Genomic DNA, 19,930 nt, shown 5'->3' on the forward strand with positions numbered 1-19,930 from the left:
AAACCATAAACAAATATAACTTTCTCCATCGATATGGTGTGTATGCCAACATGTTGGATCATGTGGGGTTCCTGGATTCGAGATAAAGCACCGCGGTCCATGGTGCTGAGTGGCTGAGAACTGCCGAGCCTGCTTATACGCCAAGAGTTCTCCGGCTATTGTAGGTGGGGCCGAAGGCTGTGTCCACAGAGGTCAATATGAGAGGCCTCAACCACTGCACCTTCCCAGTTAACTCCGGAGGCCTGAAGGCCAGTGCGTCTTCTCTGCTTCCACGTCGGATCCAAAAACTACACCAGTTGCTCAACGCAATGTAATAAACAGTTGCAAATTGCCACCGCCTACACTAGAAAGTTAATGCCCAGAAAGCAAATTTTTCATCGCTAGAACTGCAGAGGTGCGTATGTTTGGAAAGGATGGCAAGCAGTCTTGAAATGAAAGCCAAGGTGCAAGATGTATATGTTTCAGAGCAGAAGATGTATAACTCGTTTGGCGCCTGCTTGCATGTGTTGCGCTGCTCAACTTGCAAACAGTCAGTAAAAAGAAAGGCTGCACATAGTTTCGACTAAACCAAGAAGTGCTCAAGGACCGTGATATTGGTCTGGTTTGTGAATGAACTCAGCCATGGTCGTCTTACCATTATACGTTATCCGGGGCTTCGTCAAGCACATCACGAGATGCAAATCCATTTCATCTGTCGAGACAAACTTCGAGCAGACCGGGCACTTGAAACCTTCAAAACAAATCAGAGAGACATTTTGGTTAGGATCAATTCCTTCGCACGATTTTAAATTGCAGTTATTTCAGAGGACATATTTCCAACATAATTCCAATGTGTACGAGGTAGCAGGATACAACAGCATTGCAAAGCCAATTAGAAAGGCTTTTTAATAAGTAACAGTGCTTCTTAATTGACTGAAGGAAGTGAATGTATGGATGGGTGAATCTATGAATTAATGGGAAGCCGAATGTGAGAGTGATCGAATGCTTGAAAGAATGGATGAGTCAGCGCATGGATGCGTGAGAGCATGGATGAGTGCATGGATGAGTCAGCGTACGGATGAGGAGATGAATCAGTGATTGGATGCGTCAGTCAGCACAGGGGCATGGATGAGGGCATGGATGAGGTTACGAGTAAGGGTGTGAATAAATGATGAGCATATGGATAAGTGAGTGTATGAAGGAACGGATGGGTGCATAGAAAGACAGCTGGATCCTAATTAGGCATACCCTACATAAGACACCTGTAGATAGGTTCGACTAGAGCTGCACAACCGTCATATAGATCAGAAAGCACACAGCACGTCTCGCTCGTTGTATCGCAATATATGGGGTCTACCTTAAAATGTGTGCGTTGCACCTAGTTCAATATCGTATCGAGTGGAAAATGTAAAGATTGCCATACGGACGTCTTGCAATGAATCCGCAGGTGCCCCTTCAATGAATCACTCCATCACATCATTGGGGATGGATTTTATTTCAGACTGCTGCACGATTCACCTTGTAAGAACCGTTCATTTGGTTTTTAGGTCTCGCCTGACCCAGCGCATGCGCTGGTCTGGCGAGACATTTTGTGAGGGCTCCAAAAAGTGCTACCAGGCCAGCCTAGAGCTACAGTGCATGTGCGCGGGCGCGCGCGTCGCGATTTACCGCGATTACTTTCACTTTCGCGGCCGCTTTGACGTTTGATCGCGATCACTTTCGCTGCTGCAGGGTCGCTTTGATGTTCTCCGTGAGGCTTCAATAGATTGCAGCAGGTAAAACAAGCATTGGCATAGCCAATGGGTCTCACTTTTGGGACCTTATAAGTGTTTAGTTATGCAAATGTTGCATGGCTAAACACTTATAAGGTCCCAAAGGCGAGACCTATTGGCTATGCCAATGCTTGTTATAATGAAGTTTTTGTAAAGTTGCACGTTGTGCGATAACTAGTTAATAACAATCAGTAAATGTGGGCTGATCAATGTGCGAATGACGATTAAAACTACCAGTAGCCGAGAGGGAGCGGACAACGTGCCTCGCGATGCTGATTTCAAAAGCTTTGAGGGGCAGATAAAGGTGTCCCTAGCCAGACTTGGCGGGGACTGAACGGTGTCAATGAGGGGTTAAATGTACACACACATTTTACCCTTGCGGCTGTAACCGACACGGCATGGAACTGTACTCCTAACCACAGAGACACCTGGCTACCAACCCTAAACTTTTTAGGTCTCGCCTGACCCAGCGCATACGCTTGTCTGGCGAGACTTATTGAGAGGGCTCCAAAAAGTGCTACCAGGCCAACCTAGAGCTACAGTGCATGTGCGCGCGCGCCGCGCTTTACCGCAATTACTTTCACGGCCGCAGGGCCGCTTTGATGTTTCATCGTGAATGCGATCGCGATCACTTTCACTTTCGCTTTCACTTTGCATAGCCAATAGGTCTTGCTTTTGGGACCTTATAAGTATTTAGTTATGCAACTATTGCATGGCTAAACACTAATAGGGTCCCAATGGCTATGCCAATGCTTATTAGTTTTTACACTACAGAGAATCTGAAAACAAAAGCGAATGTTAGCACCCATGGGAGCTATGAGTGAAAACACAAAAAACACCAGCACACTATTAGTGGTCGAATGTATTAAAGGGCTGTTTAACGTCCCGGTGGCCTGATTCCAAAGAACACACGGCACAATCATGAGGTGAAGTCTCGACACCTCAAGCGGGCTGCACAGCTCACGAAGAGGGTGCGGGGTCAATGACGTTATATATAAAGGTCTTTGTCAGCTACACATTCAAAGGGTCGGTTCTAAAACCTCGATCAAATGCAGAAACGTATAAACAAGCAGCCCTCAATCGCTCTTCACAAACTGGATACACAGGTTTTAGCTCAATCTACGACATCCCTTGGTAGCATAAACCATTTTTGTATTGTAAACAAAGCCACCCATTATCATTAGCTCCACATTTAATTTGCGTGTTTGTCACCAATTACCAAGGATGCGCGCTGCCCTGCAGCAGTCAGCCCGTTCCTCTTCCTGCTTTGATCAAGTGGGCGCTGTAACTGAGCGCTCAATCACTGACCTCCAGAGCACCAAGAGAAGGTCGCAAACTTGACCCATCCGAATAAGAACCTTTACATTCCCCGTCTGACTCCCTACAAAGCTAATCCAAGTTATGTTACAGCAGAGCTGGCACTAACTTAACAGGGGGTGCCTGCCAGATATATAGTTCTCTTAGGATTACCAAAGAATTTACCACTTATAAAGGCTCATCAACTAACGCTTTGGATAGGACCCTTCAATCACCTTCAGGATAAAAAACTGAGAGGAACTCTTGAGCACTGGACAGAACCTTTCGATCACTCAAAGGTGAAAAACTGGGAGTAAGGCTAGAAAACACGCCATCTACACGTACACAGAGGAGCAACGCACCAGACCTTTCAATCAGCTCAAAGGTGAAAAATCTGAGAGTAACTCTGGATGACAAGCCATCTACAACCCCAGAGGATCATTGGACAGGATCCCTTGATCAGCTCCAAGGTAAACAATCTGAGAGTAACTCTGGCTGACAAGCCTTATACAACCCCAGAGGATCATTGGACAGGATCCCTTGATCAGCTCCAAGGTGAAAACATTACAGTAACTCTAGAAGACAGGCTATTTACAGATCCACAGAGGGACACCGGACAGAACCTTTCAATCAGCTCAAAGCTGAAAAACCTGGGAGTATCTCTAGATGACGTACCATCTACAAACATAGCGGAGCACTATTATAGAATGTTCTACCTTAACACTCGTTACCGAATCACAGTCCTTACAACCCCAAGCTTCAAGTGCCAACTTAATCAGAGCCCTGCTAAACTGAAGGATGAACTAATGCCATTTTTATTTACCATGGCCTGGCCAAGATCAAGGATACTCAATGCCAGAGCCTTGCTCTTGGCCTCAGAATGTATTAACATGTACGTTAATCGAGAGAATAACTTCATCTGTTGAATCGACTGAAATGCCTTTGCATTCTGCATGAAAGCATATGTGTGAAAGATCTAAAATGGTCTTCGGGAAAAGCCTACCCATTAAATTCTTCAGGCTCATCTGATTTGAACGGTGGTTCTTAACCTTTTGACTTCTGTGGAACCCCCTCTGAATCACTTCCCAAAGCCGGGCATAGCAGCCTAAGCAAGTTCTACAATTTAAACCTCAAAAAAGTTATTTTTGCGGGTGGGATACCTCTTGAAAGAAATGCAGAACCTGGTGGGATACACGAAATGAGACCTAATACACATTTCTAGGTTGGGAGACTTAGCAGGAAAGGAGAGCATATACCGCTTTAGAAGGTTAAGGAATGAATATCACCTGGACCCCCCTCAAAAGTTCCACTATTACCAACAACGGCACGCCTTACAGGCGTAATCCACAGTTGAAGTAGTTAGCAACTCCAGCGCCTCGAGACTCTCACGGGTGATTTGTAACGCTTTATAAATCCTTGATTGACAATCTGGAAAGACATGGAAGGCAGCAGCCCCATAGAAAACAGGATACTGGGGGAGGAACTGACAGCAAAGGTGGTTTTGTTAACAAACCAAACACTCTTTCACAATAGGCCCAACACCCTTCAATCCCAGGGGAAAAATTGGTAACATGAAATCGGAGAACTGGAAAATGTAGACTGGGAGGCAGCACACATGCACCCATTTGAGGAACCAATTGAAGCGAGCAGGAGGCTCATTCAGCTGAAAATCCACTATAGGAAGGACTAGAGTAGGAACTGGTTACACAGGACGGGTAGAGCCCCCTCTCCCAAATGCCCGAGGTGTGAGGCCCCAGATAGTATTAGCTTGGTCCGGTCAGAGAATAGGAAACAACTGGAAACCAATAGCACAGCCCGCATGTCTGAGATCCTAGGAGTACCGGTCGACCCCGCAGCTTGCCCGGTTAGGTATCTCTGGAGACTTGGACCTACAGAGGAAACAGCTGCTGTTGTCCTCGAGTGGGTTTGTCCTGGCTAAGAGACACACAGCGCACCAGTGGGAAAATCCAACAACCCTCCCCACCAGAGAGATGATGGGGATGACCCATTGTATGGAAGCAGAGAGAGTGGTCTACAGAGGGAGGAGCGCCTCCAAAGGATTGATCGAATATGGGGAAACTAGAGTCAACACTATGGACTGCTGCGGGATAGCGACGGATCGCTGAATACATCCAAGAAATAATACTACCACTGTCCTGGACTTTGTCCCTTGTTGGTATGAGGTTGATGGACATGGAGCGGTGTGCAGTAAATCGGGAGGGGAATGAGAAAGGGGCTGGACCCCACTGAAGGTGGTTTCAAGGAAAGATGAATACAAAAGAAATCTGGTAGTGACCTTGTGGAATTTTGTATGTTGTTTTGCAGCAAATGTTTAAAATACAATTTTAAACAAAAATTAGAAGAATGATATGGATCCTACGTCGCAGGCAGGTGTGCTTAGAATAGGCACAGATACGCTTCGTAGTTTTAATGCACATCACAGGGAAATCTGAATCTTACTGACACAAAATGTATTACTGGCTTTTAATTACTGTACATTGTTTGAAGACATTCTTTAAACCACAAGCCTAACTAAAGAGATAAAAATTAGAAAAAGGGATAAGGATGGGGGGAAAGCTAAGGCAAAATAAAGTGCTGACCCATCAGAGTTGTCACTGAAGGGCACTTCTTTTTAAGCGGATATTCACATGTCATCATGGGTATACAGTCACTCATGATACAAGAGCTTTATGTGGGCTGACCCACTCCCCCATGCTGCCTGCTGTGGTAGGAGAAAGCAAAATGTGAATGGCAGCTGAACAGCCCAGTGGACGAAGAGGGCTGACCCAAGCCACTCTGCAAGTATTTTTATTTATGAAATTTTTTCAGTACTTGAGCCTGGAGAAACAGACAAAGCTGTTTAAAGCCCAGACCTAAAAATTGAACATTTCTCAATGTAAAGTTGAATACCCTGATCCTCCATTTTCTTGTCCTCAACAGTCTTTAAAAAACACAAAGGGCTTCGTAGATCAAACCTTGGCCTAGTTTAGTGATACCAATCTGTGCTAATTTGCCTTAACTGAGAACATACTCAAATGCTGCAATGTGACTTGATTCGAAACCCTTTGATAAAGGGTCAAAAGCAAGAGGATGTTTCTTTCAACTTTAAATCAACTTACTGTTCAAAAACATTATTTTCAAACTAGAACAGTTACTAAGATCCTTGGTACAAACAAGCATTAAAAATGCAATAGGTCTCGCCTTTTATTAAGTTAAAGCCATTTGCAGTGCTACACAATACCATTAGCAAAGCAAACTGCTTTAACTTAATCAAAGGCGAGACATATTGCATTTTCAATGCTTGTTTTTCCTAGCATTGGCCACGCGCACACACAACTCCTGCTTCTCCCCCTCCCCCACCACATATCGCGTCTAGCGGCCGCATCAATAAGATGTGGCCTAACGACTAGAGCGTACGACCTCGAAGCTTGGTAACCAGGTTCGAGTCTCTGCGGCTCAACCTCTTGTGATTCTGGGCAAATCACTTCATCTCCCCACGCCTAACAAAACATGGATGTGCCAGTCTGGAACAGCTGGTGCTCGTGTAAAGCGCTCCGATACCTCCGGGTTGAGTTCGAGCTATATAAACCTACAAGACAAAAAACACGGCTCTGCGGATCTCACACGCCCTCACACGTGCACTCACTGTCACGGGCCTCAGAGATGCTCTCTTGCTCGTGGGGGATGCACTCTTCTCCCCCTCCATAAGTGCCCCTCGCTCCCAGAAGACTCGCGCACTTCCTGCTGGTTGGCGAAGAGTGAGACACAAGCTCTCACATGACAAAGTCGGGTATAGCGCCCACCAAGCGCATCTCGGGTTTAAATAAGCATCGTCATACAAATAGAACACGGTGACCAGTACGGGGTGGTTTGCTCTCCCCACGCCCCAGTGACACACTCAGGAGTGACACCCTCAGTAATGACACACCCAGTAGTGATACATCCAGGAGTGATAACCTCAGGAGAGACACACAGGACTGACAAACTTAAGAGTGACACACTCTGGAGTGAAAGTACATGGGCCCCTGTCCCTGCAGGCTGGACTCATCAAGATGTGGTTAGAGCATATGACATCGAAGCTGGGTTACCAAGTTCGAGTCTCTGCGGCTCAACCTCTTGTGATTCTGGACAAATCACTTCATCTCCCCACACCTAACAAAACATGGATGTGCCCGTCTGCAACAGCTGGTGCTCGTGTATAGCGCCATGATACCTCCGGGTTGAGTTCGAGCTATATAAAATTGCAAGACAAAAAACACGGCTCTGCGGATCTCACACGCCCTCACACGTGCACACTGTCACGTGCCTCAGAGGGGGATACACTCTCTCCCCTCCATAAGTGCCCCTCGCTCCCAGAAGATTCACGCACTTCCTGCTGGTTGGTGAAGAGTGAGACACAAGCTCTCACGTGACAATGTCGGGGTATAGCGCCCACGGTTGTTAAAGTCACCAGAGAAGCCAGAGACACTTTTCTCTTTTAGAGCCGTCCCAGTTGGACTGGCTCGCCTTACTTCCTTTTGTGCTAAAAGGTTTCTTATATTTATGGGGCCATGTGTTTGGCCCCATAAAGATGATCAACCTTTTACGTCAGCAGTAAGTCGGGGCAGCCAGTCCAACTGGGACGGCTCTAAAAGAGAAAAGTGTACGTCACTGGAAGCTCTTTTCCAATGGCTGGCCACCGCTTACCATAAACGGTGACGCCAGCCAATGGAAAAGAGGGGCGGGGCTTAAACCCCGCTAGTGAAAGCTACCCTAAATCATTAAATCTCGCCAGCGAGACTGTGCATGTCTGCGCAGCCTACGCCAGGCGAGACCTAAAAAGCTTGTTCATCTATGCTCTGAACACCTAAACTGACGCCATAATGTACTTGCGGCAGAGCCTATAATAATCAACTAACACCTACAGTACTAATACATCCCTTGACAGATTTATTAAAGGTAAGTTTCCAACCATCATTTCCACAGGACTGCAGCGAATGTAAATTAGGAACAAGCTGCTCTTTCCCCTCTGCATGACCCGGAAGCTTTACTCTCTAGGATATGAGAGATGAGGCGGTTAGGTTAGTAAGGGACGCAAGAAACTGTAACCATCCCAACAAAAGGATTGAAACAAGTGTCCAGCGTACTTTTAATTTGGCAGAATTCCCTCACTTCCTAGTTCCTCGTCTCCAGGTGTGATTATCTCCTTACTATGGCGATTAAACGATGAACGTTATGCTCAATGAACCAAATATTTTAAAAATAAATCCAGGGGAGAGTGAGGCAGTAGGAGAGAGAGAGAGAGAGGCAGTAGAAGAGAGAGAGAGAGGCAGTAGAAGAGAGAGAGAGAGGCAGTAGGAGAGAGAGAGAGAGAGAGAGAGAGAGGCAGTAGGAGAGAGAGAGGGGAGAGGCAGTAGAAGAGAGAGAGAGAGAGAGAGAGAGAGAGAGAGAGAGAGAGGCAGTAGAAGAGAGAGAGAGAGAGAGAGAGAGAGAGAGAGAGAGAGAGAGACGCAGTAGGAGAGAGAGAGAGAGAGAGAGAGAGAGAGAGAGAGAGAGAGAGAGGGGGGGGCGCAGTAGAAGAGAGAGTGTGAGAGAGAGAGAGAGAGAGAGAGAGAGAGAGAGAGAGAGGGGCGCAGTAGAAGAGAGAGAGAGAGAGAGAGAGAGAGAGAGAGAGAGAGAGAGAGGCGCAGTAGAAGAGAGAGAGAGAGAGAGAGAGAGAGAGGGGCGCAGTAGAAGAGAGAGAGAGAGAGAGAGAGAGAGAGAGAGAGAGAGAGAGGGGGGGGGGCGCAGTAGAAGAGAGAGAGAGAGAGAGAGAGAGAGGGGCGCAGTAGAAGAGAGAGAGAGAGAGAGAGAGAGAGAGAGAGAGAGAGAGAGAGGGCGCAGTAGAAGAGAGAGAGAGAGAGAGAGAGAGAGAGGGGGGCGCAGTAGAAGAGAGAGAGAGAGAGAGAGAGAGAGAGGCGCAGTAGAAGAGAGAGGCGCGCAGAACAGAGCAATCAACGTTGTTTCCGTGTTACATAGAAATAAACAATATTTTTAGGTAATTGAAACTTATTTCATGACTTCCGGGGCAAGGGTTTGCCTGGAGAACGGATGAAACTTGGCCCAGCATTGTCGTACAAATGAGGCCACCTCCTCGAAAATGCCTTACAAAATAGAGATGTTCTGAGGCCTTTTCTGTGAGTTTAGGTCTTAACTATGGGACGGAACGGAGGTATACAAGGAACACACAAGACAGCAGAGAGATTAAGACTCGGAAATAAGCCTTGTAGGAAATAAAATGCATCTCTCATGCAGGACTTGAGCTATTGGCTCCATCAGCGAATTGTACAGGAGTCATTTGTCGTTGGTTTAGCTCAGCTGTTCTTTCTTTGGCAAGATGTAATTACACAGGTTTGATCAATAGTGGCTGTGATATGACTATTAAGTGGCTATTATAACAAGCATTGGCAAAGCCAACAGGTTTTGCCTATGTGAAATTTGGCTTTGCTACTGTTTTCTTAGTTATGTTGCAAATGGCTGACAGTAATGTAACAAGCATTTGCAATGCAATAGGTCTCGCATTTACCAGAGTTTGAACTATTGGCATTGTAAATGCTAACAGCTTAACTCGTGCAAATGTGAGACCTATAGCATTATAAGTATTTTTTGTTGTTGTTAAAGCCCCCATGCCACACTGTCACGTGCATGAAGGCCGTGCCCCTTTCTTTAAAAAAGCAGTGTCTAACAAAAGGTGCGTGGCCGCTATTAAAGTGAAACTGAGGCATGGGGGCTTTTACAAAACAAGCATTGGCATAGACAATAGGTCTCGCTTTTGTGACCTTATAAGTGATTAGCTATGCAGCACATTATCCTGGGTGCTGTGCCGCCCTAACCAAAGCCAAATGTAGTTAATATGTAGATCAACACCAGACACTGTATTGCTTTATCACACAATGAGCATGTATTCCGTATGATTAATAAGGGAAGCTTTTAGAACGTAATTACAATACATCGTGAAGCCACATAAGCACGCTTAACCCATTTGCAACTGCAAAAGCCACTTCAAGTTGCCCAGCACATTACCATTCTGTTTGTATGGCATGGGATGCTTTGTATCCACTAATGCTTTATGAGCATATATCAAGGTATGCAGTCCTGTCGCCGCTTTACACAGCCATGCTCACACAATCACAAAAAACAACCACAAAACCACAGTTATGTTCATAGTTAACAGCGGCTAATGAAACACAGCTTTTTACAGTGCACCCTACAATGCAGCACTTGTCATATATGATATAAATAAAGGTCAAGTACTTCACACATCTAGGTAATGTCAAATAACGTTCTTTTTATGCAGAAAGACCTCACAACTTGTGAATTTTTCATGAAAATTGTTCAAAAACGTTTTTTACATTTTTTTTTAAAAGGTAACACTGACCCTAACACGCAAGAGTGTACATATTTCCATCAGTTATGAACATATCTCAATATACTGTTTTAACTGCGTATGTTACATAAACAGTAGGGCAAGAAAATAAAAATAAAGAAAGGTAGCAGAAAGAAAGTAATAAAGGAAAAGGGACTATTGAAAAACAAAATACACGCCCACAACTCCGGGGCAACCACAAAAGTAATTACAATTTTACTACTAACAGGTAGCTCCCTATCACTATATTAGAAAATGTGAGCGGTGCCCCCCTCAGCGCGTCACTCACCTCCCAAGGAAACAGGCATGGTAGGAGAACACCAACACGAGGCTTGCCACCTCTAAGACCCTACACACTTGTATCCGTGCAGAGAGAGAGAGAGAGAGAGAGAGGGACCAGTTGCGGCAACGCTAGGACAAAAGACAAGTGGGCACCGAAAATGCAATGCAAACATTCAGGGCCGGAGCTAAGGAACAAGTTTGTGGCACGACGATGTGGAAATGACCTTTCTCACACATGGGGACAGGTGGAGCATGAAGAATATAAGGAGACAAGACTGAGTACAGGGTACAGCCTTGGGCAGCGTAAGAGTATGGATCACACATACACGCCTGAGCAGGACGAGCGTGGTTCCGGTGGATGGGGGCAAATTTAAGGTCTAGAGACGGGGGGCATAGTCGGGGTAAACCCAAAACAGGGGCTGAGCTGGGGACACGAAGGGCAACGCTTGAGTATGACAGACAGGAGGGGGCACAGAACCATATGTAAGACAGACAGCCTGCGACCCACAGGGTCAATCACCCTCCATAGGGCGGCCCTCGCCCCGCACACGGCAGCCCGCAGTATGGTGCCGGTGTGTGTCACTAACACACCTCTCCAATCACTTCCGGGAACTGACCTCGCTGATCAGAGATAGAGGAAGGACACACGCTCATCATAGCCGGAGAGCAAGCACGGGTCATAGACACATAGGAGGGACACAGGCTGGTCAAACCTGGAGAGCAAGCCCGACTCAAAGACACAGAAGGACACAAGCTGATCACAACCAGAGAACCAGAGAGCAAGCACATCTCATTGATACTGGAGGAAGGACACTCTGTTTCCAGAGGGAAGATGGCCACAGTTGCAGAAATAGAAGTTGGACTCACTCATGTGGTAGACTGTCCGCGAGACGCGCTCTGTGGTGGGGGAGGGGAGGAGCATTGCGCGAGACGGAGAAGCGAAGCGAGGCGCGCACGCTTGTGCACGTAACCGCACGCTCTATGCCACACAAAAAGCTGTGGTCGGCTTTTTTGAAGCCCACTAACTAAAAGTCTCGCCAGAGCATCGCATGCGCTGGCTCAGGCGAAACCTAAAAAGCATCAGTTTGTCAAACACATTTTTTTTTTGGTGCAAAAGCCCACATGCCGAGGTTACACTTTAATAGCGCCACGCACCTTTCCTTAGACTGGGCTCTTCCAAAGAAAGGGACGCTGCCTTCATGCACGTGAAAGTGCGGCTTGGGGGCTTTCACAATAAAAAAAATATTTACAATGCAAATAGCTCAAGCTCTGTAAATGTGAGACCTATGGCGTTGCAAACAAGCGCCCGACATTGCCCCGGCTGCTTTGAAAGTAAAAGCGTGCATGGCGCGCTGAATGTAAGGAAAGCACGTCGGGACTGCAGTAGGACAAGCCTATCAAAGAAAATAGTGCTTAAAGACAAATTAAAACATACCGTGTCGCAACAAAAGGAAAAGGACCAGTTGCCATGGGAGGTTTCAAATGAAGACAAGGCTGTACTAAGGAGGGACTAACAAGGCGATTAAGGAATCAGAAACCAGCATTTCTAAAGGACAACGAGTGGGCGGGGCTTCAAATCCCCAACTCAATACAGCATGGCTTGCAGAGCAGTGCATGTGCTGGCCAGGCTCGACATAAAACCGAAAAGAAACAAACATATTTCTCCTTGTTACGCCTGCTCTGGGGAGGCGTAAGGTTTTGGCGATGCCCCAGGTTTACATGATTTTGTGAATCTGGGGCAGCATCAAAATCCATGTGTGTTGCATGGGAAAGCCCACCGCAACGCCCATGGACCGCCTCCTTGACGCATAGTAAGGTGACACGACCGGCGCTACTTTGTCTTACTCAATGGCCCAGATTCACAAAGGTTTAGCATGAGGTTAGCATAACTTTTATACTGCTAACCCGACACTAAACCTATTTGGGGATTAACAAACCAACGCTAATTAGTATTAGTGCTGGTTTGTATGGGAAAGTGATGCAAAACAGCGCAAATCACCGCTTTGCATTACTTTGCGTCGAGGGGCGTTACATGGGTGGTACATGGCCGTTCCCATGCAATCACCCATGCTTTCTGATGCTAAACCCCATCAACTAACTTTAGTAGACAGGGTTTAGAGCCAAAAATGAATGCTGCTAAAAACCAGGCGTTAGAAGGAGAGATGTTTTCATTTCTCCTTTCTTTTCTGGCTTTGCATGCGTGCTGCACTGTACAGCACACATACAAAGTAGGAAAAGGTTTCAAACTTGTCTAGCCACAGTATTTTGTACAAGAAGGGTACCCTTCCCATACCAAACCTATGGTGGACGCAGGCACGCCCCGAGCACTATCGCGCCAAGGTGTGTGCGTGACGCATGGCTGCACATATCAGTTCCAGCGCAAGACAGAGCCGTAGCTCTTGAAAATGGCGCTCTCATGCATTCTCCCTGTCACGCCACGCAGTGCTGCCTCTTTGGGTGCTGCTCTGCATTGCGTGACACCTTTGAGAATCTGACCCATATCTATGAGGCCTTGCAACAGCATGCTGGGTGGCTTTGCATCGCCTCGTAGATATGATAGAGAGACTAGCGCCGCCGGAGCCTAAAAAAGTGACAGAGGCGGCGCAAGCCTCTTGTAAATAAGGCTCCATGTGCACACCGCTTCTTGGCTAGGTTTGATTCTAAGAACTACCAAGCCGGTCAGGGTTCCTGAGAAGTAAAATTGCCCAAGATGACACAGTGATAGGCAGCGAGAAGGAGCGTGGCCTGATGCCGATGAAGTAAGCAGCGTTGCTCAGAGTTCCGCTCGGCCGGCCCTAACCTAGTGCCATCCTGTCACTACACGATCAACTAGACTGCTCCAGTAGCACTCCCTGGATGAGCGCAGCTGGGGCCCTAATATCGGAGCAATATTGTGGCTTGGAGAGTGAGATAGGCTGCCGGGGCCCGAAAACAAAATGGCGGCGGCCACCAGAGAAAAAAGGAACTGGAAGGACCTAAGAAGAGATGAGCTTCGGACTTGAACGTGCCCCACTGGTAAGCCACCTAACAGAAGAAGAGACCAGTGACTGAGCCCCGTATGACCTAGAGCACCTCTGCCCACCTCTCTGTGTTGCTCCGGGTCCGGCAGGCTCGCGCCTGCGCTGCCCGAGACTCTAGCACCAAAGAGCGACGAGGAGCTCTTGAACGCGAATTAATGCCTGCTTGTAATACGAGCGCTCCGACTGGGGAGGGGAGTGCCTTCGAATTTGCGGCACCAGGAGGCGGACTCGAGAATCCCTGCAGGTGAGGTTGCAGAGAGACCCTACACTCAGAGTGCTAGAGTGGGCCGGAGGCAGAACCTCGCCTGGGACGGAACGAGGAGCACCCGCTCCAATTTTATTTCTGCAGCCCCACAACCCAAGATGCGTCAATGGTTTCGAGCGTTACAAGGGAGAGTGATTCAGATTCCGACAGTGATGCTGCCATGCTCCTACACATCAGACACTCAGTGAGAACCGCACTGGTGGTGAGGCAGTAGAGGGCTTGCGAGGTGTGAGCGCGCTGAACCCCTTAACAGACAGAGGGACTGCCCGAGGTAAAGAAGTCCTGTGTGTGAGTTGGACCTGACGTGAGGCCTCCCTGGGAGGTGCAGCTAATGAACAGCAGTTAGTAGTAGACTTGAGCATTCCAGTATAATAAATCTAGCTCGCAATACCCATCGCTGAAACACTAAGGATACCTGGACTCCAATACCAATTAATATCTATTCGCTGTTGCATGTGCTGAATTCCTGGTGCGTTGAGAGAGAGGAAGCGTTCTGCTCAAACGCCGCGAGCGCAGACAGGAGATGTACGTACGCGTGCATAACTCCTCTACAAGCTGTCGCCGTGAGAGTGAAAACGTGTCATGTGCTCGTTCTGCTCAAACGCTGCCGGCGCAAACACCGCGAGTGCGGACAGGAGATGTGCGTATGTGTGCACAACTCCTGTCCTCTGCGTGCGTGCACATGTCCTGTCCCCCTTCCGCCAACAAACCAACAACAATAAATCTCGCCAAGGCGAGCAGCGCATGCGCTGCGTCGCTAGGCGAGACCTAAAAAAGCTGACTGACACAGACAGTAAATAGCAGTGACCAAGCCAATAGTTCTCGCATAGGCGAGGCCTATTGGTTTTGCCAATGCTTGGTATGGAATGGCATATGGTAAGTTATAAGTATTTACATAGGGTTTACAACGGCTGAAGTGCTAATGTTATAGAATGGAGAATGCTCTGTTCAAGGTGTTAGTGTGTCCAGATTCAGAAGCATTTTAAGGCCATACAAAAACTGTGAAAAGAGTGCCATATAAATGTGCGGGATGTAACATAAGTTGAAGGTAGACCAAAAAGTCCACCAAGTTACAATACAGCTTTTATTACAGTGATGCTTTAGGATATGCATTACTTTGGGTGCAATGGTTACGAAGTAACTAAAAAAAGGCACCCCTGAATGCTCGTTTAGTAGTAAAATATAGCAATAATCTGTGTTCACTGGGTTTCCAGGACCTTTTGGCTCCTGTGCCACTGCACATTCAAATCCAGAGCCTAGTGTCTGCAAGGAAACTGTACTTGTGACTGCTCGATTAGTAGTAAAATACAGCAATAATCTGTCTTCAATGGGTTTCCTAGAGCTTTTGGTTCCTGTGCCACTGCAACTGCGGCACAGTTCAAATCATGGCCCTTGTGCCTGCAAGGTTACTGCGCTTGTGGGTTTCCTAGACCTGTGCCACTGCAACACCATTGAAATCATGATCCTAGTCATAAAAAAAAAAAACACATACTTTACACATCAAAGTGAAAACCAAGCATTGTTAAATTGTGTTACAATGTGGCTGGCTCTTTCCTGTGAAAATATCTTATCCTGTGCTTGACAGAGAATGGGCCATAAACAGTGTAAATTGCCCAAGATCACTATATGTTAGGCAGATGCTAAAATGTGGTTTTGTACTTTGTTCCTAAAAAGGCAGTTTCACAAATTAAATGGACTCACCAAAGAAGAGGAACTTTGCAAATGTTCTGTGCAGATGAAGAACGAGATACCATTTGAGATGGCCATGTCTAAAATATTAAAGAAAGGCACAAGCAGGCTCCATGGAGAAAGTACACTGCATTCTTCTTTCCTATGAACGGTCTCACCTTGAAGTCAGCCCAGGCGCGTAGCTAGGGGGGGGCGGTGGGGGCGGACCGCCCCAGGCGGCACTACATTTAGGGCGGCTGCCTGCGGCGGCCTTTTATAATTTATTGAGGGAGTGGGACACGACACACACACAGTACTGATAAATAATAAATAAAGTTAGAACTGTCTTGAAGTAAGTCCCGTCCCTGTAAAGTCCGCCGCGGCCCGGCCGTTTGAGTGCAAGCAGCGCGCTGCGCACTGCGCGCGCTGCTGCTCCACTCTTGCAATGCAAATTCAAGAAATAATAAATAACACGTCATTGTTGCCACAGCCACACATGACAACATCACAAACAACATGATGATATCAATCTCACTGACCGTTATCTCTGCGGGCGCGGTGCCGCGTATACGTAGTACGTTGCTTGCTGTCTGACTCTGACTGGCGACTCACTGGCCCAATCCCCAGCCTGCTCCAGGGCCGTCAATCTGGAAGGCGCGCACGGCGCGCCAGCGCTACCAATGACGGCCCTGGCTACATTCTTGGCCCGGCCCCGGCCGGCCCTCGCGTCGTGATGAGAACGTAGCGGAGCAGCGTCACGCGCTTCACCGCTACGCACTCTAGTCTCGTGACGACCTGTTGTGGCCTGGGTCACGGGCAGTCTGAGTCTCTCCTGCGCAGCGTCACCGCCGGCCCGTGGATAAATCCTTAGTGCAGCTCTGCAGGCGTAGTAGGTAAGAGAATGCATGCTGCTTTGCTTCATTTCTTTTTTAAAAATATGCGCGCAGGCCCAGCAGGACACGTACTTCAATCCCCTTCGGCAAAAACAGTACCCAGTCCCAGTACCTCGCTTTAAACATGCGTCCTGGGGTGGCCACAGCTTTTTGCTTGCAATGAACTTCCGTTTCATCTCTAAGCCTCCCCAACCCCCTTAGGGTTCAGAAATTCATCAAAACTTGGCTATTTAATCCCCCGCTATAGGCCCATTTAGCCAGCGTAATTACTGCATGTGTCCAGAGCCAAGACGCCCTTTCGGAGCATTTGAGCGCTTAATACATATTATAACATAACAACACAAGAGCCCCCCAGCACACCATCTGCCTAAGGATGACGGCGCGGAGGGACAATGGGCTTGATTCAGAAATGGGCAGATTAACAATTTAGCACAGAGTGGTGATTAGATCATATCAAAGAATCATGTACGGTAAATTTATTTATCAATATCGATGATAATAACCCCGAGAATCAAGTATGAATTGTAATAGTATTCACCAATAACAGTATTAGCTTTTGTTCTAGTAATGACGTCAGTCTGCTGCATTCTGTCTTTAGAGCCACTGCATCTGTCACTGTCACCTATTGTAATCACAAGAGTTGGCCACTCGAACTCAAATGCGCATATTTTAGGTGACACATGGTGAAAACGAAAATCAATTTTTGCCTATTACACATTTTTCCAAGGCATGGGCACACTTTGCGCACATAAAAACATCAGGATATTGTTTAGAGTGTGTTTTGCACAACAATGTTGTGATAGTTGACATCATTTAACAATTTGCACAGTTGTGCGTTGCAAATTTTGCAGATTTGAGAATACGCAAAGTGGTACTCCACAGAAGTAGCAGGATGGCTCAGTGAAGTGAGCTAGTGATGCGATTTGCTGTGATGTGCAGAATTTCTGCTATGCTGACTCAGCCTTTCAGACTTTAAAGGTGGATAAACCGAATACTATGATATTGTTTAATAGTAATGCTGGACATCTATCGCAGGTAGAAACGACACAAATGCATTCTGAAGCGGTATTTCGAAACAAGTTATTTATTAGACAAGAAAATGTATACAATTTATCCATTGAATATCAAGTAAAAAGGTATAAAAATTGCCCAACTTTTATGTCTTGAAATTCTTCACTCAAGGGGGGTTTGGGAATGAAAGATCGACATGTTTAGTTTGAAAAGCGAAAAGTGCAAAACAGAAATGGAGAAACGTACTTTGGATATATATTGAGTCTATGAAATTGCCCATTAGTTTGAAAAACAAAATATGTAATTTCTTTAATTTTTCAAACATTAGATTTCAAAAGTTTTTATTGGATGTTTCCAGATAATCAAACACAGAATAAAACACATACAATAAGGACATAATACATTTGAGGTGGTAATATGACAATCTATACATTGTAGATTGAGTTACATGTCATACGCTTTGATAGCTTAGTCGTAGGGCTATAGGGTCCACCTCAGACAAACCTCTGTTAATCAATAAAGTAAAAGAATGCAAAATACAAAATATATCCTGAAATGGAAAAAAGAGTAAGAATACCATAACATCGAAAATGCAATTACAGGTATGCATCTATTGGGCTAAAGTGTGCCGTGACATTATTTGCCTACTAGTATAGTGTAGCGAACTTGTGTAAGTCATCCCTCTATGGCGGTTTATGTGAATTGAAGTACAGGCAAGGTTTTTCACACATTAATTGTTGTTGAAGGTAATTACAAGTCCTGTAAGTAATTTTAACCCTCGCCCCTCACCTGCTAACATTATGCTGACTCCATCCGTTGCACCATCACTTACCTCATAGGTGCCTGAAGGGTGGCTAGCTCCTAGTCTGTAGATACCGTGGTTTGATAACAGGTTCCCAGTTAGGGGCACAATGCATATGCCCCATATAAAATCATGCCTGGTATAGAATGCCAAGTGTAAATATGACCTAGAATATGAGTGAGGATATTTATGAACTCAGGAACGTGCCATGGCGTCATAATGTTCAGTGTGTATGCCTTGATAAATGTTGCATCTTTATTACTGTGCTATAAGAACATGAATGGATCAGCCAATCGTTGTGCCAGGATAAGGCATCAAAAAAGTTACTGGGCAATGATGCATCAGACTACGGTGCCAAAATCAATATGCTATTTGATTTGTGTGACAGAATCCGAACAACTTACTTTTATTATATAATAATAACATGATAATCATTTTAAATGGTCTGCAGATTGTGTCCCAGCCTAAAGAACGCCAGTTTCTTCTATAAGTGGATTTTTTCCTTGGCACTGGCCCACGGAGCCAGAAAGAGCTCCAGGCTTTGGGAAAGTACCTGTGTTACAAACACCGGATCATTCATGGTATCACCAGTACACACATGTTTGTGGCCTTGTCTATTGAGACTTTTCCCCCAACACATGTGCTTTTCAGTCTGGGTGGCAGATGACGCGATAGTCCTTTGTCCACTTTGCAGGAAGCAGCAGAGACAGCAATCCTGCAGACTTTTAACGTATGGCGCGCTGTCTAATGGTGGATTTTTCTATACAAGGGAACAAAAGGAACCACATATTACTAATCTACTAACTATTTAACTCTAATATTGGGTTTAGGAGTAGCATGCTACTTGCTGGAAAGCGCTTCAATGTCTTGTCAGGGATAGTAAACGCTATGTAAACGCTATGTAAATACAAGTTACAATTTACAACTACCTTGTATGAGGCTGGAGTCTATAGATGTCAGCAGAAAATCATGACTTAAAAGAAGTCCAAAACTGAAGAGGAGTTTGTATGCCAATAATATGTTAGTTTAATTTTCTTAAATGTGTGCCTGCATATTTAAAGCCCATGATGAATGAAGTCTGGATGTGTAGCGCTGAGAGGCGACAAAATACTTCTAATCCACTCACCCCTCCACAGAGGACCTTGGAGTGCATCTGATGAGAGCTTTCATCCTGACACCCCTGACTACTGTCATATGAACTTTTCTGCAACTTCAAAAAAACAGGAACTTTGTCAGGTTCCAAAGGCTTAAGAACTGGGCAGTCAGACTTTGTCTCGCCCTTCGAAAAACGGACCACATCAAACCCATCCTTAAACCACTCCATCGGTTCTCTGTTGACATCATGAACGTAAGGTCTTCTTTGCTGCGTCCATACAACATAATGGGCAAACCCCTGTGTGCGGCAGAAGCTTGCATCTCTTTACACTCCATCCAGCCCAATATTCACCAGGTTAGATCAACCGGTGATCACGCAAGTGCATGACCCAATGTTCACCCGTCAGATCAACCGGCGATCACGCAAGTGCATGACCCAATGTTCACCCGTCAGATCAACCGG

At 46.2% G+C, this 19,930-nt stretch overlaps 1 protein-coding gene across 1 annotated transcript in view; it reads right to left on the reverse strand.

Moving 5' to 3' along the window:
* Positions 1 to 19,930, reverse strand: part of ZNRF2 (zinc and ring finger 2) — a 195,009-nt gene that overhangs the window by 65,919 nt on the left and 109,160 nt on the right. The window contains exon 2 of the mRNA XM_085630632.1: positions 635 to 730. Within this exon, the coding sequence (XP_085486758.1) occupies positions 635 to 730 (96 nt within the window). The remainder of the gene's footprint in view (positions 1 to 634; positions 731 to 19,930) is intronic.

This window comes from Triturus cristatus, chromosome 10 (assembly GCF_964204655.1).
Source record: "Triturus cristatus chromosome 10, aTriCri1.1, whole genome shotgun sequence".
Taxonomy (NCBI): domain Eukaryota; kingdom Metazoa; phylum Chordata; class Amphibia; order Caudata; family Salamandridae; genus Triturus; species Triturus cristatus.